This window comes from Oryzias melastigma, linkage group LG15 (genome assembly GCF_002922805.2).
Source record: "Oryzias melastigma strain HK-1 linkage group LG15, ASM292280v2, whole genome shotgun sequence".
Taxonomy (NCBI): domain Eukaryota; kingdom Metazoa; phylum Chordata; class Actinopteri; order Beloniformes; family Adrianichthyidae; genus Oryzias; species Oryzias melastigma.
Window position 1 is genome coordinate 11,797,012 of NC_050526.1, and position 23,373 is coordinate 11,820,384.

The 23,373-nt window shown below is 41.2% G+C and overlaps 2 protein-coding genes across 2 annotated transcripts; both read right to left on the minus strand.

The window, feature by feature from the left end:
- Positions 1-313: 313 nt before the first annotated feature.
- Positions 314-2,904, minus strand: calm2a (calmodulin 2a (phosphorylase kinase, delta)). The gene is made up of 6 exons (XM_024296650.2): positions 2,753-2,904; positions 1,924-1,954; positions 914-1,057; positions 725-831; positions 517-652; positions 314-413 (listed from the first exon to the last, which is right to left on the minus strand). Exons 1-6 carry the CDS (start codon positions 2,753-2,755, stop codon positions 385-387), a joined length of 450 nt encoding a protein of 149 aa, XP_024152418.1. The 5' UTR covers positions 2,756-2,904; the 3' UTR covers positions 314-384.
- Positions 2,905-6,363: 3,459 nt separating this feature from the next.
- si:ch73-105b23.6 (mucin-like protein) lies at positions 6,364-22,417 on the minus strand. Its single transcript, XM_024296648.2, has 20 exons — positions 22,246-22,417; positions 21,902-22,069; positions 21,582-21,761; positions 19,248-19,836; positions 18,994-19,143; positions 18,698-18,915; positions 18,501-18,576; positions 18,097-18,387; positions 16,837-17,073; positions 16,616-16,768; positions 16,307-16,488; positions 14,951-15,143; positions 14,755-14,871; positions 14,556-14,675; positions 11,850-11,870; positions 11,712-11,773; positions 11,446-11,638; positions 11,193-11,321; positions 8,377-8,512; positions 6,364-6,522 (listed from the first exon to the last, which is right to left on the minus strand). The coding sequence occupies exons 1-20, from the start codon at positions 22,270-22,272 to the stop codon at positions 6,390-6,392; spliced, it is 3,375 nt and encodes a 1,124-aa protein (XP_024152416.2). The 5' UTR covers positions 22,273-22,417; the 3' UTR covers positions 6,364-6,389.
- Positions 22,418-23,373: the final 956 nt, after the last annotated feature.

Genomic DNA, 23,373 nt, shown 5'->3' on the forward strand with positions numbered 1-23,373 from the left:
ATGCTGAGATTTCCATATATACTTTGTCCATAGTCCATGCAGAGTCAATACCTCTACATTGCTCCCATGCCAGCATTGCTGCCAAGTTGACAACTTGCTGACAGGTTTCCAATGTCGCCAGGTGTGGAGGGGCCCCGAGCACAAAGCACAAGTTCTCTGGCTCCCAGGGGTCTCCACAGGCTTCTGGTTATATGACCATTCCGTCACTCCAAAACACCATGACAGCAAAAGAAAGGGACATGGGGACAAGAGCCTATGCAGTTTACATGCAGTTCCTTTGGACAGCAGAGGGGGGGCAGGGACGAGTGGGGGGGCTATTAAGATTTTACAGATAAATTACACAAAGAAAAAGGCAAATTTATATACGAAATCTGTACAAGGCCTTCACTTCGCCGTCATCATTTGTACGAACTCTGCAGAAGGGGGAAAAAGTAAAAATAAAAAACTGCAACTTAAAATTATCGACCAACAAAAAAAAACAAAAGAAAAAAAATGTAATAAATCCCAAAGCCCTACCTTCGTAGTTGACCTGACCATCTCCATCAATGTCTGCTTCTCTGATCATCTCATCTACCTCCTCGTCCGTCAGCTTCTCTCCTAGGTTTGTCATCACGTGACGCAGCTCAGCAGCACTAATGTAGCCGTTGCCATCCTGTAAAGTTAGTAAGTCAGTGAAGAATTCCAGAAAAACTGTCTTCATGTCTTGAACAACGAGGAGAATTACCTTGTCAAAGACACGGAATGCTTCCCTGATCTCCTCCTCGCTGTCTGTGTCCTTCATCTTCCGGGCCATCATGGTTAGGAACTCTGGGAAGTCTATCGTTCCATTTCCTGTGGACAAACGGCAACGAGAAAGTCGCGTTAATCATCCCAGCAGAGAAACCTAAAGACTTTTCCTGGACAGACGTCTCACCGTCAGCATCCACCTCATTGATCATGTCCTGCAGCTCTGCCTCTGTGGGGTTCTGGCCCAGAGACCGCATGACTGTACCCAGCTCTTTGGTGGTGATGGTACCATCTCCATCCTTATCAAAGAGCGAGAAGGCCTCCTTGAACTCTGCACGCCACAAAACACAAGCAGATTCCAGTCTTTAGGAAAACAGTTGGTGAGCTAGCACATATTAGGGCAAACAAAAATCTGAAACAAGAATGACTCAGAGTTCGACGAAAAGCTACAGCTTGACGCAACGCTGTTTTAGGTTCCAACTACCATTGTTTCGGGGTAAACAATGCCAGCAACCACGAGATCAAATAAGAGGCTGCATCAGCTACAAACAGGGGCCCTCATGGTTCGGAGCAGCCATGAGGGACGACAATAACACACCTATCAAAGTCTGATGATCCAAACAGGAAGAAAGCAGCAAATCCAAATCATAAAACTAACCCGAACTTCTCAGAGTCAAACACACCATGTGGATTTCACCATTTCAAGAACATCTAAGTAAGAGTTTTATTAGAAAACAGGAATTTAAAAAAAGATTCAAACAAAAGCAGACCAATTCCTTCAGAGTTTAGACAAACTTTACAATAGCTTTTTATGAAGTAAATTCGTATGACCAAACAGTTTTTAGTCATCTTTACAGCCCACATAGGAATCCAAGCAGCTACTGCAGGTCTCACTTTCCATGAACACACACCCAGGGCAAAGGGTGACTGCCAACAGCTCAGAAAACTCGCTGCCCCTCCAGATTACATCATTTATTACATGGCAACCGTCAAAATGCAAAGTTTTCACTGAAGGAGTCCTTCTGCGCTCTGGGAACAGCGGTTTCTTTCATTCCTGTTTTATGACTGGGTAGGGTGCCCTGGAGCATGCCTTAAAAGGCAGAAGTGTAAATCCACTGCATGGGTGGGAAAAGATCCACAACTCGGGTCACTACAGGGGTTGAGGAGGAAGCTGGAACCAAAGCAGTGATGTCTTACCAGCAATCTGCTCCTCTGTGAGTTGATCAGCCTGGAAACACAACAGATGAAGCCACCATTAGAAGAAAAATCATGGAATTCAAATTGATCATTTGAGAAAAAAAAAAAACGAAAACATGATGTTTAACTTTGCACTATTTAGCAATCCAATCGTATATGAAGACGTCAATGACGTCCCATGCTATACCACCCCAACTACACGAGACAGGGGCGATCCGGAACGGGTTAACGTCCGTTTCATTCAATGGAGCCCGTGCATTCCGAGCGCCGTGACTCTACCGGCTCTGCAAAGCCGCTTTACCGAGGACAAAAGGCGGCTCACAATTTGGCGGTAAACGTTAGCTATGATTAGCTACAGAGGGCTAACCTCCATTATGAGCCGCCTCAGCCGCGAACGGACGACTCTACGGAAGCTGGACTAACCAAACCGGTTGGTTAATTCATTCCATATTTGGGCTCTTCGTGTACAGTTTAGCATCACATTTGTCATATTTTCGCATGAAATTAACCTATATTGAGCTAAGGGGCGTTTAAGCTTTCAAACGCGCATCATAAAAAGGCACGCAACGCCCATGTATCCGGCTAAACAGCGCCTGTATTGTAATTATGCTCTCATAGCACTTATTAATGCGATCTATAGCAAGACTAACCCTGAATAATAAACATATTCTCAGTTAATGATGAATGAGTCACTAAATGGGCAGGCAAAGCGAATGAGAATGATGAAAAAAGCTTTCTTTTGACGTAATGTTTCACTGTATATCATTTTAAACTAGTCTCAATACCATAATGTATATATATAAATGTAAAAAATAAAATATTTTCTTACCATTTCGGTTTTTATTCAAACGCTGCTGGACGCAAAAATCCGTTTAAAGCCAAGGCGGAGTGACGCTTGAAGACTGAAAATCTCTATGAACACAACGAGGAGACAACTGGACTCGCCTTTAACGGCAACATTAAACTCCTCCCCTTTTCTGTATCCCTCCGCCAACTTCCCTTCCCTTCCGATTCCAAATAAACTCCCCGAAGCGTTTAAATGCGGTTTTATTTACTTAAAAAACATAATCATATAGCTGCAACCTAATTTTACTCGTATTATTTTAGTACGCGCATATTTTACGCAGTATATAGGGTATTTCTGTCGGTCTATATGGCTGCGTATGAATACTTTCTGCTACGCAGTGATGGGGACAGAAACGTAGCCGAAAGAAATGGCGCTCTCTGATTGGTCCGTTTGTACCTGCAATGCGTCACTCCCAGGGTCTGCTCTGCCGCTGCATGCTGTCCATAGACATCCCAGTCAACGCCACAGGCGGAGCAGACTGTTGAATGGTGTATACATATGGGCATCACCTTTAGGGATGCCCGTCAGGAGAGTTTGGTTAAGTTGGTGACTTAAGGACCCACTTTATTTATCCTATTTTTTTAAATTATATTCTGAATGTATTGCTTGTCATGTTAGAGCAGTGTTCTTTTAAAAAAAGGGCCTGAAAGTTTTATCACTTTGGCTCAATTGAAAACATAGACACATTGAAAACAATTAGACACATTGAGTCTAATTATGCTGCTGGAATCTGATATCCTGACGTTTTATGCTTGACTGCTCACCTGCCTCCCAGTGACCACCTGTATTTGCTCTGACGCCATGGCAGACACTGAGCTGGAGGTGCAGGAACCTCTCACTGATGTCCTGAAACCACCTCATCTTTACTCTAAACTCTGTGGGAGCACATTTGCACCACAGTAAGAATACTATGAGCATCTCCCACTTTGAAGTGCAAAATGACGACTCAGAGTGGGTTCCCCTCTTCCCTCTGCACTGTAAGCGCAGGTGATGCTGCCAGCACCGTGTGATCTGAGCAACTTCAGGATGTGGAACGCGTTTCCCCTATCCTAACTAATCTGGAGCACACTGGATTCTTTCATTTCAATCTGTTTTCTTCTGAGGGGATTTTGTCACTGTGCAGATTATGTAATGCTGGAGGTGAGTGCACAAAGACCTAAATCTGTCACAAGAACCAGATAAGCTGCAGCATGTGCAAACGACTGCAAGCAGACGTGTGCAAACTCACCTTTTACCTTTTTTGGCTACGAGTGTAGAAAATGGAAACAATAGGATTTGCTTTGATCAATCTGTTTGTGAATGCAGTTTGTTGAGGATTTAAAAATCTCAGACATTTGCAGGAAGTTGAGATCTAAGGAAAGGTAAATATTGATGCACCATAAAACATGTTATTTAATAGTTTATAAAACTTGAACCTAATCTTCCTTGTGTAAGACCTGATTCAGATCTAGAAGCTTATAACAACATGTGTTTCCAGCTCGTTTTCTGCAGATAAAAACTATGTTACAGTCCTTCCCATTATCAGCATGGTGAATATGTAACTGCCCCTCCCAGGCTGCTTTTGTCAGCTCTCATTCTTTTACTGCAGAGGTCAAAGGGTGCTTACAAGTCTAGTTTGTTTCCTTGTTGCACAATTAAGTCCTAAGATAAAGCTGCTTTCCAGAAAAATAAAGAGAAAAAGCTCATTTGTGTGTGGAAGTGACAGATGGGGACTGTGAGGTAATAAATCCCAGCAACTAATATGAGATGTTTACCTGTGTAACTGAAAGACGGGGACGGCTTTATTAATGAATGAGGATTTGCAATGCACCTGCTGGTTCTGTGCCAGGTGAGCCGATCGCTTTTCACAGGGAGACAATCGTGCTTGCTCGTGCACCACAGAAGCTCCAAGTGAAAAGACCTCTCTGCATTGTCTGCACCTGTCCAAGCCAGCGTTTGATCATCATGTGAGATTACCTGTCAACACGCAGTGATGCAGCACAAAAAGTGAGAAGAATTCAGGATTAGCGGTGATGTGTTGTGGAGCTGAACTTTATGGTCAGTCAAAGGTGAAGTGCCCTGAAGAAACCACCCCCAGCTAGCCAGCTAGAGGAGCTTTTGCTCCAAGAAAATTAGCAGCACAAAGTCCAACACTAAAACCAAACCTGTGGCAGAAAAAAGACTTCTAAAATCGAGGCAAAAAGGATTACTGGCTTAAAAATTATAGACGAGGATTTAGCAATATCTCCCTGCTTATTTCAGTGATGTAGTGATGAAATGGATAGTTTTAGGCATGTTTAGTTTGAGGGACAATTCCAGCTCCTGGTGATTTTTCCATCTTTCATTCCTCTGCTGTCTCCGCTCCCTCTGTCACAGCATCTCCTCTCCCTGCCTGGCTCGCCTCCAGTCTGTCTGCTGCAGTGAGAGTGAAGCTGGAGTTCAGATGCTGCAGCACGTGCAACAGGGCAATGTGGAGCCTTCCAGAAAAGTGACACCACCAAGCAGGCTCGCCAAGGTGACTTTGTTTTCACTCCTGAAGGACACATACTCTCGTTGGATAGGTTCTCTTTTGACAAAAAAACCCAGAATTCATGAGTTTTCTTTTACTCTGTGATCATACTGGTCCGTGAAACTCCACCAGCACAGAGGTCATTGGTGAGAAACCACTCTCAGGAAGTGAAAAATGTGTGAGCAACTTTTCCTCCGCTTGGACCTGCAGGACCGCCTCGCTCTGTGGCCCTCTCAGATGATCTCATCCTGCAGGGGTCGGCGGCTCCACTGCATGCTGCAGCCGCCTCAAAAGAAAGCTGCAGAGCAGGTGTCTCGTCCCCTGCATTTGTGTGTATGCGGCTCAGAGAGTGCTGAGTTTCTACTTAAATCCCATAAACAAATCTGATTGATCTTCCCGTCAGGAGCCTCAGCTGACACCTGGTGACCAGAGAAGAAACTGCAGGGAGGGCTTGAAGAAAAGCAGCATTAATGCATCAGGACTGCATGCAACGATGCTGTTTGGTGCAGACGAGAAAGCCCCCGTGTCACATTTGTAGGCCTTAGTGCTTTTGGAAATAATACAAATTCATGCATGAACAGAGCTGCAGTTTTTGTTCACAAGTTTTATTTTTACTCTTATGAAAAACATATTCATCTGAATGCCGTATTTGTAATTTACATGATATTTACAAAAGGTTTCTACTTGCAGCTGAAGACAACTAGAAGTGTCAATAAGTGAAGCATAAATCCTCCCGTGAAGAGTGAACCAAGACAGGCTGATGAATCCCCTTGGAGAACAGCAACACCTCACACGTTAGAGCCAAGGTGTTTGCAGAATTTGATCCAGCAGAAGAAGTTGGGAGCGATGCTGTGAATGACAATAAGCCTGAACTTCACATCCTCTGGAAAATGCAAACGTTGATGTGTGGAGGATGAGAAGCACTGCAGTGGTTTAGCTTTCCTCTGTGTTTGCTGCCAAGAGCTTGTAGAGTTCTGCTTGGTCAGACTCTGACTGCAAACTGTAAACTATTCGCTCCAACTTGGCACCACTTTGTGCATCAGTAGAAGTGACCTTAAAAGGCTCTTAGGTTTAATTATTTGTTGAAGTATAAATAAAAGTCGGTTGCTCCACGCCGTCCTGCGCTGTGCGTTATCTGAGGCGCTGCCGGGGTGTGATGTGGTCTATAATGCGAGTGCTGCTGTGGGTCATGTACTGCAACGAGGGGTCGAAGAAATTAAAGGGTGGAGGGTTTTGCAGGTAGTCTGGGGACGAGTTGGGGAGGCTGTAAAAAAAACAGAAAACAATCATAAAGCAAGAGTCAACTGTATTTTATGGAATAATTTCAATTATTTGAGTCAATGGACCTTTTCTGACTTCTATATGTGGACAATCAAGAATCAACAGGGAAATGTGTTGTTGAAAATATGCATCAGGGAAGCAGGAGTCTGGAGAGAGGAGTCTGAAATCTGGGTCTGAAGCTACAGACACACCTTCAAAAATGCACTAAATGCAGGTTCTTAAAGGGTAACCAAACTCTAAATCAACTTTTTTGTCTGTTGATCTCCATAAATGAGACTTAAAAGTGCTGTCTGTTGGTCATTGCCAATTTTTTTATAAATTAAAATAAAATGGTTTAATTCTTGAAAATATAGTCAGAAACCGCCTGTGTGCTGCCTCCTACAGGTTGAATTGAGAATTTTGTGACAGTCAAACCATGTTTCAGAAGTTTGACGTCATGATCTGCAGCTCCAGTAATGATAACAGTCCTGCCCCCAAGCCCCGCCCCGCTGACTGAATTGTCAAATTTCGGCTGTGGGTGCAGTCAGCCTCCAACTTCCGTGTTTGGTGACCCTTTAAAGTCCCCCTCCAATGAAAATCCTGTTTTTTGAGTTTTTAACATGTATGTGTGGCATTTTTTGGCTCAAAACGATACAGCTGGACTTTACTGATATTGTTTGACATTTTTAATCTAGCAGCAGTGAAGATTTACACTAGCGAGACACAGAGCTATCATAATCAGACGGTTTAAAAATACTCAGTCACAATGTGACCTCTGCAGGTGCTCGTGCGTTGCCACAGTGGCAGCCATAGAACACAATGGACACTTTTTTCTTTTCTTTTTCATGTTTCACACTTTCACTGTTGTTTTGGAACCCAAGTCTTTTTAGAACTTCCTGTAACATCACTACTGACCCAGATTAGCATGTGTATTAAAGACAATGACAGATGCAGCATTAGAAAGCGTGCACAGTAGTTTTGAGATTAAAAAAAATAAAAATAAAAACGACTGATTATTAAATTAGTTGTTGACTATTTTATTTTGTTCTGCTTTTTATGGATGCAGTCAGATAGTTTAAATTCAAATTACTGCATAGTCCAGATTTTACAAGCCAGTGAGTTTGATGCAACTTACAGTAAGCACAGAAAGTAATTAAATCTCCTTCATGTTTAAATAAAACATCATAAATGTTTCCCTCCATTAGGCTGTTCCCTTGTAAATAAATAATATAATCCTAGTGTTGGTGCAAACCCCCCATGACTCAGTAGGGTCTGCTTCAGAGAAACCAGGTCTGCCATCAAGGGAATTAGGGTCTCTAAGGCCCGCTAACACCTGGTCCAGATGTCATGCATCTGCACTTGCATATGTTGGAGCTTCACTGAGTCACGGACGGACTGCGTCCTTTCCCTCTGAATATAATAGAATTATTTTAAAGTTCTTGGAGTGAGTGAAGGCTGATGTGTAAACGTTTGACTCTCATCCTCATTAGCTTCTGTCGAACTAAAAGCTTCTGTAAGTAATCCTCAGGGTTACACATGGTAGTTTCATTTACACCCAAGCTGTTAGAGAGAAGTGTTTTGTTTAATATAGTAAGAGTGTGGGCAGTCTGTGGCCCAACTGAGAAATGAAATTCACTGAAGACGCTGCTGCAGCAGCAGAACAGGATTTACAGCCTTCCACACGCCGCCTCACTGCTGCAGCCACAAGCATGTCCAATTCTGCACCCACAGATAATCTCCCGCCAAATTTAACCGAAAATCAGTGTTCACATCCGGAGTTCACGCTTTCTGCAGAGTCGGACTGCGTCTGACCTGGTGTACCTGGACCTAGCGTGTGTTTTGTGTCGGTGTCACTCACTCTCCAGTCACGGTTTTCTTGCGGCAGCAAAAACAGGCCAGAACTGCAAGAAGCAGAAGCAGAAGCAGAGGGATGCCGATGCCCAGAACCAGAGCCAGAATGATGTCCACGTTCTGTTGGAAGACCTTCCCCGTGTCTGCAGATGACCAGGAAGCCACAAAACAACTCAATTACGGAAGAACTATTTAGAAAAATACAAACTGTGTTTTTCTTGGTGATTCTCGAGGTTACCTTTTTTATTGTCTTACAGCAGGGGAGTCCAAACTTTAAAAAAAAAATGAGTGAGGAGGAATTGTGTGAGGGCCAACCAATCTACCTGCACTCATTGAACTATTATAATGACATTGAATGCAAACTAACTATTTATAGAAACTCTATTAAATTGGAAGACTTTAATTTCTTCACAAAAATCAGAATCACATCTCAATATATTTTTACCAAAAATAATGTGAATTTCTGGTTTGCAGACTAGAAATAAAATACAGAAAAAGTCTGTCTGGAAAAAAACAAACATTTTTGCTAACATTAAATCTGGGTTCTTGTAAAATTTTACATATTTTTCATTTTTAGATGCTTACTGTGAACTTTTACTACCCTGATCAAAAGATTGCAGGTTGGATTCCCGCCCTGCCCTCCCATGTGTCAAAGTGTCCTTGGGCAAGACACTGAACCTTGGCGCCAGTGTTTGGCAGCAGAGCCGCCAACAGTGTGTGAATGGTTGGGTCTGTGACTGTAAACACGGTTTGGGCCTTCAAGTAAGATAGCAAGCTGATAAACAAGTATACGCCATTTACCATTTACATTTAAATAATGTGAATGGAAAAAATATTCTGAAGTACAAACCATTGTGGTTTTGATCACAAAAACAAACAAATCTATATTCTGAAGGTCAAGTAGCCACAGGTTGTTGGCTCAGGTTTACAACAACTCATAACGTAATTTAGCCAATCCCAATCAAGACCTTGTACACAGTTTTTAGAACGTTCTGGTGGCCACATATTATTGTTTTCATGACAGGAGCTTGAGAGCAGTGGAAATTTGAACTCAAGCCACATTTGGCCCACGGGCCGGACTTTGGACGGGCCTGTCCTAAAGTACTCCCTTACATTACAATTACACTCTCAGAATCATGAGTTGCACAACTCCTGTGGCTGAATGGAATGTTCGTAGGATTGGTCTGTGGAAACCAGGGTTTGTTTCCCAGTGGGTCAAATGAGCTTTATCAGCCAAAAGGGATAAACATACTGCAAAGTGTTTACTTTTAAATTAAGGGAGAAAGAGTGTAAATTTGATGGGTCTTTCTATTAATTCAGTAAGACCAATATACAGATGAAATGGATACAATAACACAAGAAAGGATCAGAGATGTCAAAATCATAGTCTTTTAGTTTCAAACACAGGTAGAGTCAATGATCCTGACATCAGGGGGGAGTGAGTTCCATAGTTTAAGGGCAGTGCAGTTAAAGGTTCGACCTTTCTATAGTGTAAAGGTGGGTAAAGGAAGTGAGGAGAGAATGAGGATATGACTGAGTTTGAGGGAACAACAATGTGGATGAGACTGGAGAAGAGAAAGAGGTTCTAGATGGATTTAAAGATGAACTGCAGGAGGTTTGAAGGAAGTTGAAGAAAAAACAGGATCTAACTTCAGAGAGAGAACTGATTAGGGAGAGGGGGAAGTGAAGAGTTGGGTTTCATTTACAGATAGAGCTGGGTGTCATCAGCATAGAAGCGAAGGTGGAGGTTAAATTAAGAAAGATGATTTACACAGGAAAATAGCTGATAAAAAAGATGGACTTAGACTGAGCCTAAAATACCTCAAAGTAACACCCAAAATCAATCATGATTATTGTTTTAAATGGAATTGTTTTGAGTCTTTTATTCCTTTAATTTAAAATATGTATATATTGTGAGGATTTCAGGATGGCAAAAAACAAATTCACTGCATATGATCCACTTTCAAACTTCCATTGATCTTGGAATCTTTTTAAAATATGCTGTAGATAGTGCTTGACACTTGCTAATTTTATGTGGCTATAAACCAATTACACCGTTTATTACGCTCTACTGGAAAGTTTTTTAAAAGGGCCATACCATGAAAAAACAACTTTTATTATACTGTTCATTCCTCTCTATAAAGGACCCCAAAGTGGTATTTTAACCTGTTCACGTATTTCTGAGTAATACTCTAAAAACCTGAGTTCTCGACAGCAGCCCCTCGAAAACGAGCGGGTCCTCCCGTGCTGATGTCACAGATTGAGGACAGCCCCCTCCAAGAAGAGTCTGATCCGACAGCTCCGCCCCCAGTCTAACACAAACACCAATTTTCTCCATTGAGTTAGCAGTGATCGGCAAAAAACTTTCATTCTAGATAAAGAATATCGTATATCTTCCAATTATGTCCTGTCTTCAATAAATTCCAGCTCAAACAGGTGTTTGTTACTTTAGTCTAGATGCCGGGCTTCTTTAAGGACAGCCCCCCAGTCCCTCATTTTTGTGGAGAAATGAAGACATCTTCAAAGAACTACCGTAGAATGACGTCATGAAATGGGCAGCAACCATACGCAGCAGCAGGCGGAGCTTCAGGAATGGAATTCTTTTACTTCCGGGTAGTAATAAACTCACCAAAAAAAACTAATACTTCATAAATAATTAGTTTTTTAGTGTTCCTAAGCTAATACATGATCATATATGTGTATAAGTTAACTCTGAAAGTCTTGGGATGGCCCCTTTAAGGGGGGTTTAATCTGTATGATTTTAATCACTGAAGAAGTTGGTTAACCCCTGATGTAGAAAAGAACTGGAGCGTTTGTCCTCACCGATCACACAGGACTGGCTTTCCTCCACATCAGTGCTGCCGTTGCAGATACACCGGTAGCTCCCGTAGGTGTTGAAACACAGTGCAGGGGAGGCACATGGCTGTATCTTGGCTTTGCACTCATCCAAATCTGTCAAAGATGAACTGGATCACTCTTCAACCATCATTTCAAGTTCTTCAAGATTTCATTTCATATAAGATGCTTCCAGTTTCATTATTTTGCTTAATCAAAACTGAACCAAAGCAATGTTTACCATCAACTTCCACTGCCTTGATGTCACAATAGTTGCTGACTCGGGACAGATAGTCTCTGATGTACCAGTGGGGGGTGTCACTGGACACAGCGACCCAAAACTCCTCCTTGCCGGTTTGGGACGGGTTCTCTCCATCTTTCCTACTGATGTTGTAGAATTTGTTTGTGAAGCCCGTTCTGAGAATCTCATCCAGCTACAGAATAAACAGAGATGACATGAACTGGTACAGGTTTGGATCAACGATGGTCTGTCGGTGTCCGGCTCACCTGTTTGAGTTTGTCACCTGTGTCCGTCCTCCAGAGCACAGAGACGTTGAACAGGTTATATCCTGCAGATTCAGACACACACGTGTGAACAGAAAACGAGGAAAGCCATGCCACAAAAATCTATGGGGGGGCTCTTACCTGGAGGATTAGATAAGTCACCTGCAAAGAGACAAAGCGAGAACTAAATATTGAGCGAACATCCTAAAAGAAGAAGAAGAAGGAGCTTCGAACGAGTTAAAAAGTCAGAGATCAACAATCCAATGAAATGTTCTGCTGAGTAATCATATTTTTGATCTAGTGTAAAAGTGCTTCCAGTGGTCTTTTAATTATGATTATGCTGTTTTTAGCCAATTAAAAAATTATAATCATAATATATATATCTCCATTAATTATAATAATTATAATTAATGCAGAGCAGCATTAGAAATTCATCTCTGAGTTGTGGGGGGACTGATGGAGTGAAGTAAGTCTGCCCCCACTTCCCATTATCCATCAGTTTACACAATCTTCTCATATTTTCATTTATTGAAATCATAAAAAACTGAATTGCTAAAGCTTGTAAACTTCTTTTTTTAAACTTTTTTTTTTAAATAAATATGAATAAAAACAGACAGGAATACTATTTCAGGATAAATAGACTTAAACCTTAAATACATTTTGCTCTCCATAATAATATATTCTGTCAAAATTAAACAAGTTAAAAATAAAGTAAATGTTACAAGAAAAAACTTTCAAATTTATTTACTTGTTAGTAATTTTAAATAAAAAAATTAAACTTATAAATATCCCAAAAAGATTTTACTCTCCTTAAAATATGTCCTGTCACAATTATACAAGATAACACCGGGCCGTTAACAATAATAATAAAATAAAATGATCTGGAGGGCCAGATGTAATTAATTTAGCCTTACTGGTGCGACAAAAATGGTGGCCAATGTCGGAGCTATCCGGCCGTACAGTTTTTATCTAGATACTAGCTTGAAGAAGAAAAACAAAGACGTTCATGGATCTGTTTGTTTGTAAGTGGAGGCATCAGAATGGAGCAGAGCAGGCAGCTTGTGGCCCACCGCTTCTACGACCCAATTATGATCTTTTTCAAACGCTACTTTTTCATCTGCTGATTCACAACAATTTGACTAAAGAAATACTCACAAATGCAGTTTTAAGTTTCTTTAAATACGCCCTCCATTATAAGAAGAAAGTTACGAGAACATGTTAAAAAGACCAATTTCATGGGAGTGGGTCTTTAGCTAAAAACTACAAGAGCTGTGAAAGTGTGGGCTAACTTGTGATATGCTGTAAAACGGGATGAGTCCCCAGAGTATTTTTTTGTTGAATGCAGTTTTACCGCAGGAGCCAGATTTCATTGGGATGGGCTTCCACAGCTGATGCGTCGATATGTTTACTGCTGAACTTGAACACTGCGAAGCACTGATCCATACTTAAAACTGCAGCTCTGAGAGTCGATGTGATTGATTTCTGCTTTCCCCCTGCGGCAGAGGAAACTCTCAGCCTTCTATCTCTGAACCACTTTCTGCACATTTGATGCTTTTCAATGGTTTCCGACTAAAAAAAAAAACAGGAGCTTTTATCATCCCTCCTGATTTTCAGGAACAACAGTGATTATGGATTTTTCCTGCTTAGCTGACTGACAGATAACTTCTTTCCTCATATTTTTTGTGAGCTGTATTGCATCCTTTCATACGTGCACACACATTTTAATGATACAGGGCGCTGGAAACTTGATCAGAAGTTATTTGCATTTTTGACTTTGTTTACATTTGACATGTGCTTTTAGAAGAAAAAGGATTAAGATGAAGGACAGTCTATAGAACATGTGTCAAAATCAAGGCCCGGGGGCCGGATCCGGCCCTCTGGGTAATTCAATCTGGCCCTCCAGATCATTTGATTTTATTGTTATTAATGGCCCGATGTTAGTTTGGGCTTATTTCTAACTTGTATAATTTTGAATAATATATTTGTAAGAAGAGTAAAATATTGAAAATTATTTAATTTTTAAGTTTATTTATTCTGGAATAACATTTATGCCTTTTTATTATTCACAATTATGTTAAAAATCTACAGTTTTAAAGTTTTTAAAATTGGCATTTCACTATCTTTTTTGACTATTTTGGCATTTACTAAGATTTCTTTAGGCTTTCTTGGAGTTTAGCTAATATTTCAGCAACATTGTTTTGGCTAGTTCAGGCTTTTTTGTTTTGTTTTTAGGCTGTTTGGGAATTTAGCTAATATTTATACGCTAGCGATTGTGTTTGATTTAAAATTTTTTCTTTTTTTTTTAGGATATTTTGAACCTTGGCTTTTTTGCAGCTACATACTAGCTGTTTTGGCTAACCTAAGTTATTTGTTTTTAGGTTAATTTTATACATTTAGCTAATATTTTAGCTGGCTATCAGCTTTGGCCTTTTCAGCTATCAGCACTAGCATTCTTCAGCTATCAGTTTTAGCATCTTCAGCTATCAGCACTAGCATCTTCAGCGGCTTATTTTCAGTTTACAGCATTCACACTAGCATTATTGCAAACAATGGTACATATGTATTTCATAATTCTGTTAAATATTTATGGTTTAAAGATTTAAAAAAGTAGTTTTAGAGTGTTCAATAAATGTTTATCTTGTTCTGCCATGATCTAAAGTGGATTTTGGCCCTCTGTGAGATTGAGTTTGACACCCCTGGACTATAGTATCAGATTAATATGTGATTTCTGCATCCAAACGACTCCTCTTATTTGACATTTGGAGGGGTTTTAGTTTTACTTTTGGCACCCTTCTCCAATAGTTCCCTTCTTTCAGAGTAAAGTTGGATCCACAGTCCTGCACATACCACATCCGTCTCTGTCCATGCTGTTTTGATATCTGCAGACACATTCAAATGAGCCGGCCGTGTTCTTGCAATCATATTTGGCGTTCGGGCAGGCCATGAATGCCGCACACTCATCTATATCTGCAGGACAGACAAACACAAACAGTGAGCGAGCTGCACGGCATGCTGGGAAAAGACGTGTCGGCTGGCTCCGCGGTACCTGTGCAGTTGTAGCCGTCCCCAGTAAAGCCTGGCTTACACGTGCAGCTGTAGTTTGACTTTATGCTCTGACATTCAGCATCTTTGTGGCAGGGGAAGAACGGCGGACTGCACATGTCTGAGGAGGAGGAGCACCGTAACAAAAATTAGGAATTTTACAGGCAGAAAAGAAACCAGATGATGGAGTTCAAACGAACCGCGTTCAAAGCATTTGTATCCCTCTTTGCCGTTGGAGAAGGTGTTGTCAGGACATTCTCCACAGGTAAACTGTCCCGGCTCAGAACTGGAATTACACGGCACCGCTGGAAAACAGGGTTTGCCTCGACACACGTCTGTGGTATTCTCACAGAACTTCCCTCCGAATCCCTTTGGGCAGAGACACCCCACAACCTGCAGTGTGGACCACAAAAAAAACCCAAAAACTGAGTTCTTTATCTTACCAAAGAAATTACACACAGACATCTTTTTTTAGATGATCTGATTTTTGTATTTTTTATTATTTTGCAACAATGATCTTGGTGCATTGGGATTCATTTAATATGAGCAGTAATTTTTGCTTGAACATTTCATGATAGTTCTTAGTTAAATAATGAATTCACATTTTTAAGTGAGCTTGTTAAAAAAACTTAAATGAATGTAATATTAGGCTGATCCATTTATGATCAAATCAGCTCCTAGACTCTTGAATTTGCAACAATATACAAGTGGTTTTTTTCCCCTGAAATTATCATTAAAAACTAGAAAAATGTAATTTGGTATCCTGAGTAATATATACATTTTTTTGTACAATTTGAGAGTCACAGAGGATTGTTTAAAACGTTTTAAAGTCCCACTCTGATCATCTTTTGCTAGTTTCCAGTGTTTTTTTTTATTATGATGATGCTATTTAAAGCCGAAATCTAAAAAACCCTGTCAGTTTCTAGGATGTAGTTTCTGCAGAGCAGCAGTCCGTAGTTCATTTGAATTTCATCTCTGAGGGGCATATTGGCATGGAGTAAGCCCGCCCCCACTTCCCATCACCCGTCTGTTCACACTCTTTCCCACTAGCTTACAGCCCCTCACACCTCCAACCTTTTATTAGTGTTGCAACAAACAAAGCTACAGAGCCATACAGTTTTGATGTGATTCCAGCTCAGACGAGGAAAATGAAGATGGATGTATTTGTCTGCAAGTGGATGAATCAGAATGGAGCAGAGCAGGGAGCTTGTGGTGGTAGATTTTACATCACACCTAGAAACTTTTTCAAACAGAATGTTTTCATTTGTTCCTGATTCAACACAATTCCAATAAAGAAATACTCAAAAATTCAGTTTTAATCTTAATTTTCTTCAACAAAAAAATGCAAAAAAAAAAAAACCTCATGTTCTCTGGAGTAGGTCTTTAAGAGAATCAAGAAGTGTCTCTGTTTGAGGCTGAATTTGTAGAAATCATTGTGTATTGAAATATGAACAGTAAACATGAACAAAAGTTCAAAAGGTTGTACCAAAAATAGATGAAAAGTTAAATTTGTCTAAATATTAAAAAACAGATGCCCAGCACCAAAAATCCATTACCTGGAACTTTCCCTGCAGGTGGTTTTCATTGACGCTCTCGTGCAGACAGGTGCCCCCGTTGAGGCAGCTGCAGACGCGCAGGATGGGGGTGAAGAAGGAGCTGGCTCTCAGACTGTCACTGACCTTTATGGTCAGCTGGACCGGCTGCGTGCTGAGCGGCATCCATGTGAGGGATCCGGTGACTGACGAAGAACAAAAATGAATGTCAGACACTTTACAGGGATGTTGGTGAGATCTAATGACAGAGGTCCAGCAGTGGTGGATGATGGAAAAGAAGATAAAGTTGTAGAACATTAAGTATCTCCTCACCTTCACCAATAGCAGCTCCCAGAGGCCAGGGGGAGAGCAGTGAGTAAGTGATGGGGTCGCTGTTGGGGTCCTCAGCCACAACTTGAACATTAACCCGAGACTTGAGCTTGGCCTGGATCACGACGGGCCCGGTCACTAAAGGAGGCATGTTACCTGCCCAACCACAAGCATTAGAAGAACAGAATGACACAGGAAGCTGTGGGGATGTAAAACAGACTCACCAAAGAGGACGGCGAGACTCTGAAAGCGTTTCTCAGCGCTCAGAGCCAGCAGACCCAGGTCGGACATGTTGGACGCCAGCGTGTCATGGACGCACGCCTCATTGTTCTCACAGACCCTCGTCACCTCATTGATTCTAGAAGGACCGGAGCTAGCCATCAGGTCAAGGGTGGAGGGGAACACCTGAGGAACCTTAGGAGGTGAGGAGAACAAGAGACTCTCTGGTCCTGGTACCGCCCCTGAAAGCAAACATGAGCTGCAGTGATGCACACTGACAGATGCACCCCATAATAATCTGTAAATACTGCAGAATGAATGATCTGCCATGAAAACAGCCTCTGATAGGACATGCCTACAGGTGTGGGTACACTTCAGTCCCACATTCACAGACACTGACACATCATACAGTAAACAGTGTGACTGAGAATACTTTCTCAGTGTTCTGAAGAAGTATTTACTCCCTCCTTAAGTATATGAATACACTTCAGAAAATCAGGAGAGGTGTCAAACTCAAGCGCACACTTTAAAACTTTAAAAAAGTAACTTTTTAACTTTACTAGGAATAACAAAAAATCAGGAATTTTATTCCAGAATAAATCAACTTAAACCTTAAATAACTTTCAATATTTTACTCTAAATAAAAATATATTTTGTTAACATTATATAAGTTAAAAAATAAGCATTGGATAACATCGGGCCATTAATAATATTAAACAAAATGATCTGGAGGGCCGAATCCCCCCCACCCCCCTTGCCCCCCAGTGGCCCCTGGCCTGTCAAAAATCAACCTTTGTTCCAAGTATATTGTCTTATTTTCTGTCTTGCAGGTAAAATAATCTTATTAAGAAAGTTTTTTAAACGCAAAATCCTTAGTTTAAGTAAACATGTCTTAATGACTAGAAATGTGTTTTGAAAAATACAAATCTTTTGGAAAGACTATTTTTCTTAACCTATTAGCAATTTTTCTTGCCGTATTTTGACTTACTAGGGACCTATGTTTTCAGAGTACATTCAAACATTTACTGTATTTCGCTGATCCTCCAAATAGCTGAAACTATAATGTGAGTAAATTCAAAATTCAGTTTTCACTTTCAAACGTTTGGGTGCAGCTACAATAAAATGAACTTACAGATTCAATCAGAACAAATAATCCGTTGCCATTTATTCATAGTACATATTTTAAAGCAAGAAAGTAAAAAGACACATTTCTATTTTATTTTCTTGCTTCTCCTTTCAAATAAAATTGGCTACATGACACTCACAGGACAAACCAAACGGATGGATCTCCTCCTCCGTCAGTGGCTTGGAGTCTTTGGGGCGAAGGATCTTCCCGTCTGACATGAGGAAATCGTCAGCGCCGCTGGAGCTCCAGAGACCCACCAAACCCAGAGTGCGGTTGTAGAAGGTCTGAGGGACCTCCATCATGGCTCCCAGCTGTCTGTAGCTATCGTTTCGCCACACGACCACGTGGAGACCGCCGTCATAGACCGCTGCACATGTATCTAAGGAGGGGCAGCGCACTGCGAAGTTCTTCTTACTCAAATATATGACACCTGGAGGGATATGTACAGCAGAGTTTGGGATTTTTACTCCTGATGGACCAATATGCTTCAATTCCATATCTGTTAGACAGAGTTTCATCCATGGTCTGATGTGCTTTTCTTACCGACTTTGACGGTGATTTCGGAATTATCCACAAAAACCTGCAGTCCATTGTCTTTGTCTGAACATCTCCACTCAATCTGAAAGAAGTGCACAAGTCTAACTCCACTGAAATCCTCGTTAACGGCAGTTATTGGCTAATCATGAGTCCCTTTGATGAGTCGTAGACCTTTCAGGTTACAGTGCGCTCAGACTGCTCACCTTGCCAAAGCTTTGGTGGAAGGCTGCCATGCGCACCACCACGGGGACGTCCAACCGTTTCCCCGTGTTTGTGTAGAGCGTGTCCATCTGCCCCTGAAGGGTGAAGACGTTGGAGCCGGAGCTGGATGAGAGGCGTAAGATGACAAACTCGCCAAGAGCCATGAAGCAGTACTTGGTCCCGTCAAAGGTGATGAAGTGGAGGCTGCCGTACACCATGGCTGCAGGGACACCGTTCACATTTTACTAGGAAGAAATAATCTGTACCCAGATGAGTTTTGGGTTTTGAGTTCTCTCACCAGTTCCTGGTGCCGCAGTCTTAGACTGGCTGGATCCAGATGGACCATTCCAGCTGTAACCCTGACAACGATCCAAAGGCCTCTTCTTGAGGTAAAGCTCGCACAGAGGAGACTCAATGCAGCACGACTGAAACGGCAGGAGGTCTTCATCTGGAAAAAGAAGTTTGAGCTACTAATACAGGATGTTTCTGTGCCATTTCCGACTCTAAAAGTTCTTCATCAGCCTAAGATCTGAGCAAAACTGCAGCTTTTACCGATGTGTTTCTGCAAGCTCTCCTGGGAGTAGTAGCGTTCGTTGTATCCAGCCAGCAGGGGGCCCTCCAGGTCGTACACACACCTCTTCCCTGCTCCGAATCTGTTGGACAGGAGTGACCTGAAGACCGGCCCTTCACCCCCCCACCGCTGAGCCCTCAGCTTCTGTACTGTTGGATCTGGATCAGTGACGTCCTGCACGAAGGACTGGTCCTCCAGAGCCTGGGAGCGCGTGCAGGGACAGCCGGGCAGCAGCTCAGTCCACATCGCAGGAGCGGGCTCCTTCACGGCCCACATCCGGCACTTCATTTGAGGGTCGGCGTTCGACCCATTTGCCCAAGTTAGATTGTATACCAGCTGGCCTAATTTTCCCAGAGTTCCCTTCTTTTCCTGAGGTCTGTACCGGCCCCCCGGCCCAAAAAGGTTGTCTGTGGGGACAGTGGACTCCATGAAGGAGGTTTTTCCATCTGTGTAGCCAATTAAAGCGTTGTGATATTTCCTCAGTCCGGGACCCCAGCTCATGTCCCCGTATCGCAGGAGGGCGAAGGAGCGAGCTGCGTCCGTGGTCAGGATGCACTGGAATGTGTTGGTCTGAAAATAAAAGAGAACTCTGCTGATGATAGGCTAAAGCAGGAGTCTGCAACCTGCGGACCAGATCCATGTGTGTCTCTTTTATCTCTCCATGGTGGATCCTTGACCAAACATAAAATAAATCATGGAGACTGCTGATCCAGCCATGTCGACCGTCAGAGTCAGCAGCTCCTGCTAATGTCTGTCTAACCAAAACTACCAAAAGAAAACAAATAAACAAAGCCTGAAAACTAAGACTACCAAGATCCAACCCCAAACTAAAATAACAAAACCCAGCAGAGTAAGACTGCTGAGGACAAAGAGGGGAAAAGAACAAAAATAAATTAAAAAATAAAATAAAATAGAATTTTTTTTAAAACTAAGAATTACTTATTTATCTTTTAGTCAATTTTGATTAGTTAAATTTATAAATTGATAGCTGAGGTTCACATAGATGATAAACTACGTTGGTTTGTACATCCTGTTGACCCGAAGACGTCTTCTTTGCTCATTACTACCTCCAGAATGAACAGATTTTATAAGAAAAAAAAAACTTTACTAAAAAGTTTGATCTTTTATGAGTTAAAAGCACATATTAACTTATGCTGCACAACATTGGTTACTAGCTGCACTGAGATGATCCTGTTTGGCACAGAGCATCTTTTATTTTGAAAATAAGCTATTTGCGCTTCTGTCAAACGTAAAAAAAAAAAAAAAAAATCTCTAAAAAAACATTTTTAGAGATGCTAGGTTCTTTTTGTACTTTTGCTTTTGTTTGTGCCAAAAAAAGACATAATTCATATTATTAACAAAACGAAGCTCATGAATGCAAATCCAAATTTCTTAAAGGTTAAAGTGAAACTATGCAGCTCCTTCTAGGTTTTGATCAGTAGAAAACAAACCCAAATGGCTCTTCTATTGTTGAAGGTTGCAACCCCTGGGCTAAAGAAATTGATATTTTTAACAGAACCAGGAAAAATAGATTCTGTATCTCTGCAACATTACCTGGAGGTGGCGCCACACCTCCACATAAAGGAAACAGATTGAGTTTCTGCTTGAATACAAAAAGCTCTTGTTGCTCTTAACAATATTGCCTAAAGTGGGACATATGGTAGCAACCTAAACCCCACTTTTTAAACAAGTTTCAAGAGCAGAAATGTCCCACAGAAAGGTCTTTGACCCCTCACATCTTGAACCACAGACAGTAAAAGCTCCATCTAATGCTTCACAAATGACACCTTCAATTTACAGATTCTGTTGAGGAATGAGACATTTCAGCTTCAAAAAAGCGACTGCAAAGTCTTTTATATAAAGTAACCAGCTCAATGGCCTTCTGGTAGAGTGTCCGCCCTGAGACTGGAATGTCGGGAGTTCAAATCCCAGCCGAGTCAAAGCAAAGACCCTGCGAATCCCTGCTTGACACTCAGCAATAAAGGATTAAGCTGGAGGGTTAAACCACCAAATGGGTCCCGGGCCCTCACCGCTCCCCCAAGGGACAGGCCAAATGTGGAGAACACAGTTCATACACATATGGGACTTAAACTTTAAGTTTCTTTCCTTAGTGTTTGAGGATTCAATTTAAATAGAATTAGTGAAAGTTAAAATGAAAAGAGTAGCAGTGTAACCATTAATCAATTAACCCTTTAACAACTGAGGTGTCACTGGTGACCCTTATGAATCACGTTAGCGACCACAAATCATGATATGAATTGAATACATGTTAAAATTAATCGCTACACCCCTAGAAAGGAAGGAAGGAGGCAAACCTCTGACAAGTTGACTTTTTGGTAGGAAACAGGCATCACTCTGTCCCAGGTGATCTTGAGGATCCATGCTGGCGTGAAGGCAGGCCTGCTGTTCTCGGCCTCAAACTTTGTCACTTCATCTGCTGTTCGATTGAAAACTATTTGCGAGAAAACATCTGACACATCGCTTTTGTTGTATTCCTAAAAGTTTAAAACAAGAGAAGCAACCCAGTTAAAAAAAAAAAAGAAAAATTGTATTTTTCTTGTTTTTTTTATTATTCTTTCTGTCTGACAGAAATCTAAAAGCAATTTAAATGTTATGAATCCTGTATAGATCTAACCTTATAATGCAGCTTCCCTACTCCTTGGGTCAGGTTCACATCGTCCCAAAATGCAGCCAACATCGCCCCCTTCAGGTCATCAGGAAAACCACCAGCAGAAGGAGATGGAAGGAGAAACTGCTCATTCTCTGACAGCGACTGAAACTGGACCAGGCCATTGTCAGAAAACTACAAAGGACAAAAAGACGAGACACAAGAGGTCAAAAAAACGGACGAGTTAAAAATAAAGTTCTCTGTTGCAAACTCTGTCCTTCTTTAGCGTAAGAAAAAATTAGGCTCAACGTCATGTTAAGATTTGATCGATTATTAACATCCATCAGAGAAAATTCTGCTTAGAAACTCACAAACACCCTGTCGAATGTTTTCCCCATGAACGGAAACCCTGTTGGTGGAGAGATGTATGGAGAGTTTCCATCTTCTGAGTCTATTTTAACTTCAGTGTCTCCAACCTCAGCTCCAAATGGGAAAAGGGTGGCCTCTGTGAGAAAGACACAACCATTATTATATGAAGAAGCCATCAGGCAAAACAGCTGATTATTTTTCTAAAAACGTGTCAAGATGCGGCTTTTCCTTATGTTGTTGTCACATCTGCTATCACAGGAGTGTCAAACTCAATCGCAGAAGGAGCCAAAATCTTAAACACACCTTAGGTCGTGGGCCGAGCAGGATAAACATTTATTCAACACTCTAAAACTAAATTTTAAAACATTAAAACCGTATTTTTTTAACATAATTATGAACTATGTATATAGCATTACCTGCAGTTATGCTAGTGTGAATGCTGTAGGCTGAATTTGGCCGCTGAAGATGCTAGTACTGATAGCTAAAAACACTAAAGCTGATAGCTAAAAACGCCGAAGCTGATAGCTAAAAACGCCAAAGCTGATAGCTAAAAACGCTAAAGCTGATAGCTAAAAAATGCTGAACTGATAGCCAGATAAAATATTAGCTAAATGCCAAATTGGCCTAAAAAAACAAACAAAAAAACTTAATCTATAGCCAAAACAGCTAGCATGTAGCTGAAAAAAATAGCTAAACTTCAATATATCCTAAAAAACTGGAAAAAAGCTCAAATTAACCAAACAGCTAGCATGTAGCTAAAATATTATCTAAACTCAAAAACAGTGTAAAATTTCTAATTAATTGCCAAAATAGTTACAAAAGCTGGCAGAATGCATAATTTTAAAACTATAAACATACATTTTTACCATAAATGTGAATAATAAAAAGCTCTGAATAATATTCCAGAAAAAATCAACTTAAACCTTTAACAACTTTCAATATTTTACCATCCATAAAAATATATTTTGTCAAAATTATACAAATTAGAAATGAACGCAAGAAAACATCAAGTCATTAACAATAATAAGGTTAAATGATCTGGTGGGCCGGATATAGTTACCCGGAGGGCCGGATCCGGCCCCCGGGGCCTTGACCTTGACACATGTACACTATCGTTTTTTTTTCTTCTA

Coding starts and splice junctions, on each gene's coding strand:
- si:ch73-105b23.6 (XM_024296648.2), bottom strand. CDS start 22,272: ATGGGGAAAACATTCGACAGGGTGTTT. Junction 21,762..21,901: donor TAGGGAAGCTGCATTATAAG/GTTAGATCTATA, acceptor TTAAACTTTTAG/GAATACAACAAAAGCGATGT. Junction 11,322..11,445: donor CAAGGCAGTGGAAGTTGATG/GTAAACATTGCT, acceptor CATCTTTGACAG/ATTTGGATGAGTGCAAAGCC.
- calm2a (XM_024296650.2), bottom strand. Junction 1,058..1,923: donor CACAGAGGAGCAGATTGCTG/GTAAGACATCAC, acceptor TGTGGCGTGCAG/AGTTCAAGGAGGCCTTCTCG. Junction 414..516: donor TGGTCAGGTCAACTACGAAG/GTAGGGCTTTGG, acceptor CCCCTTCTGCAG/AGTTCGTACAAATGATGACG.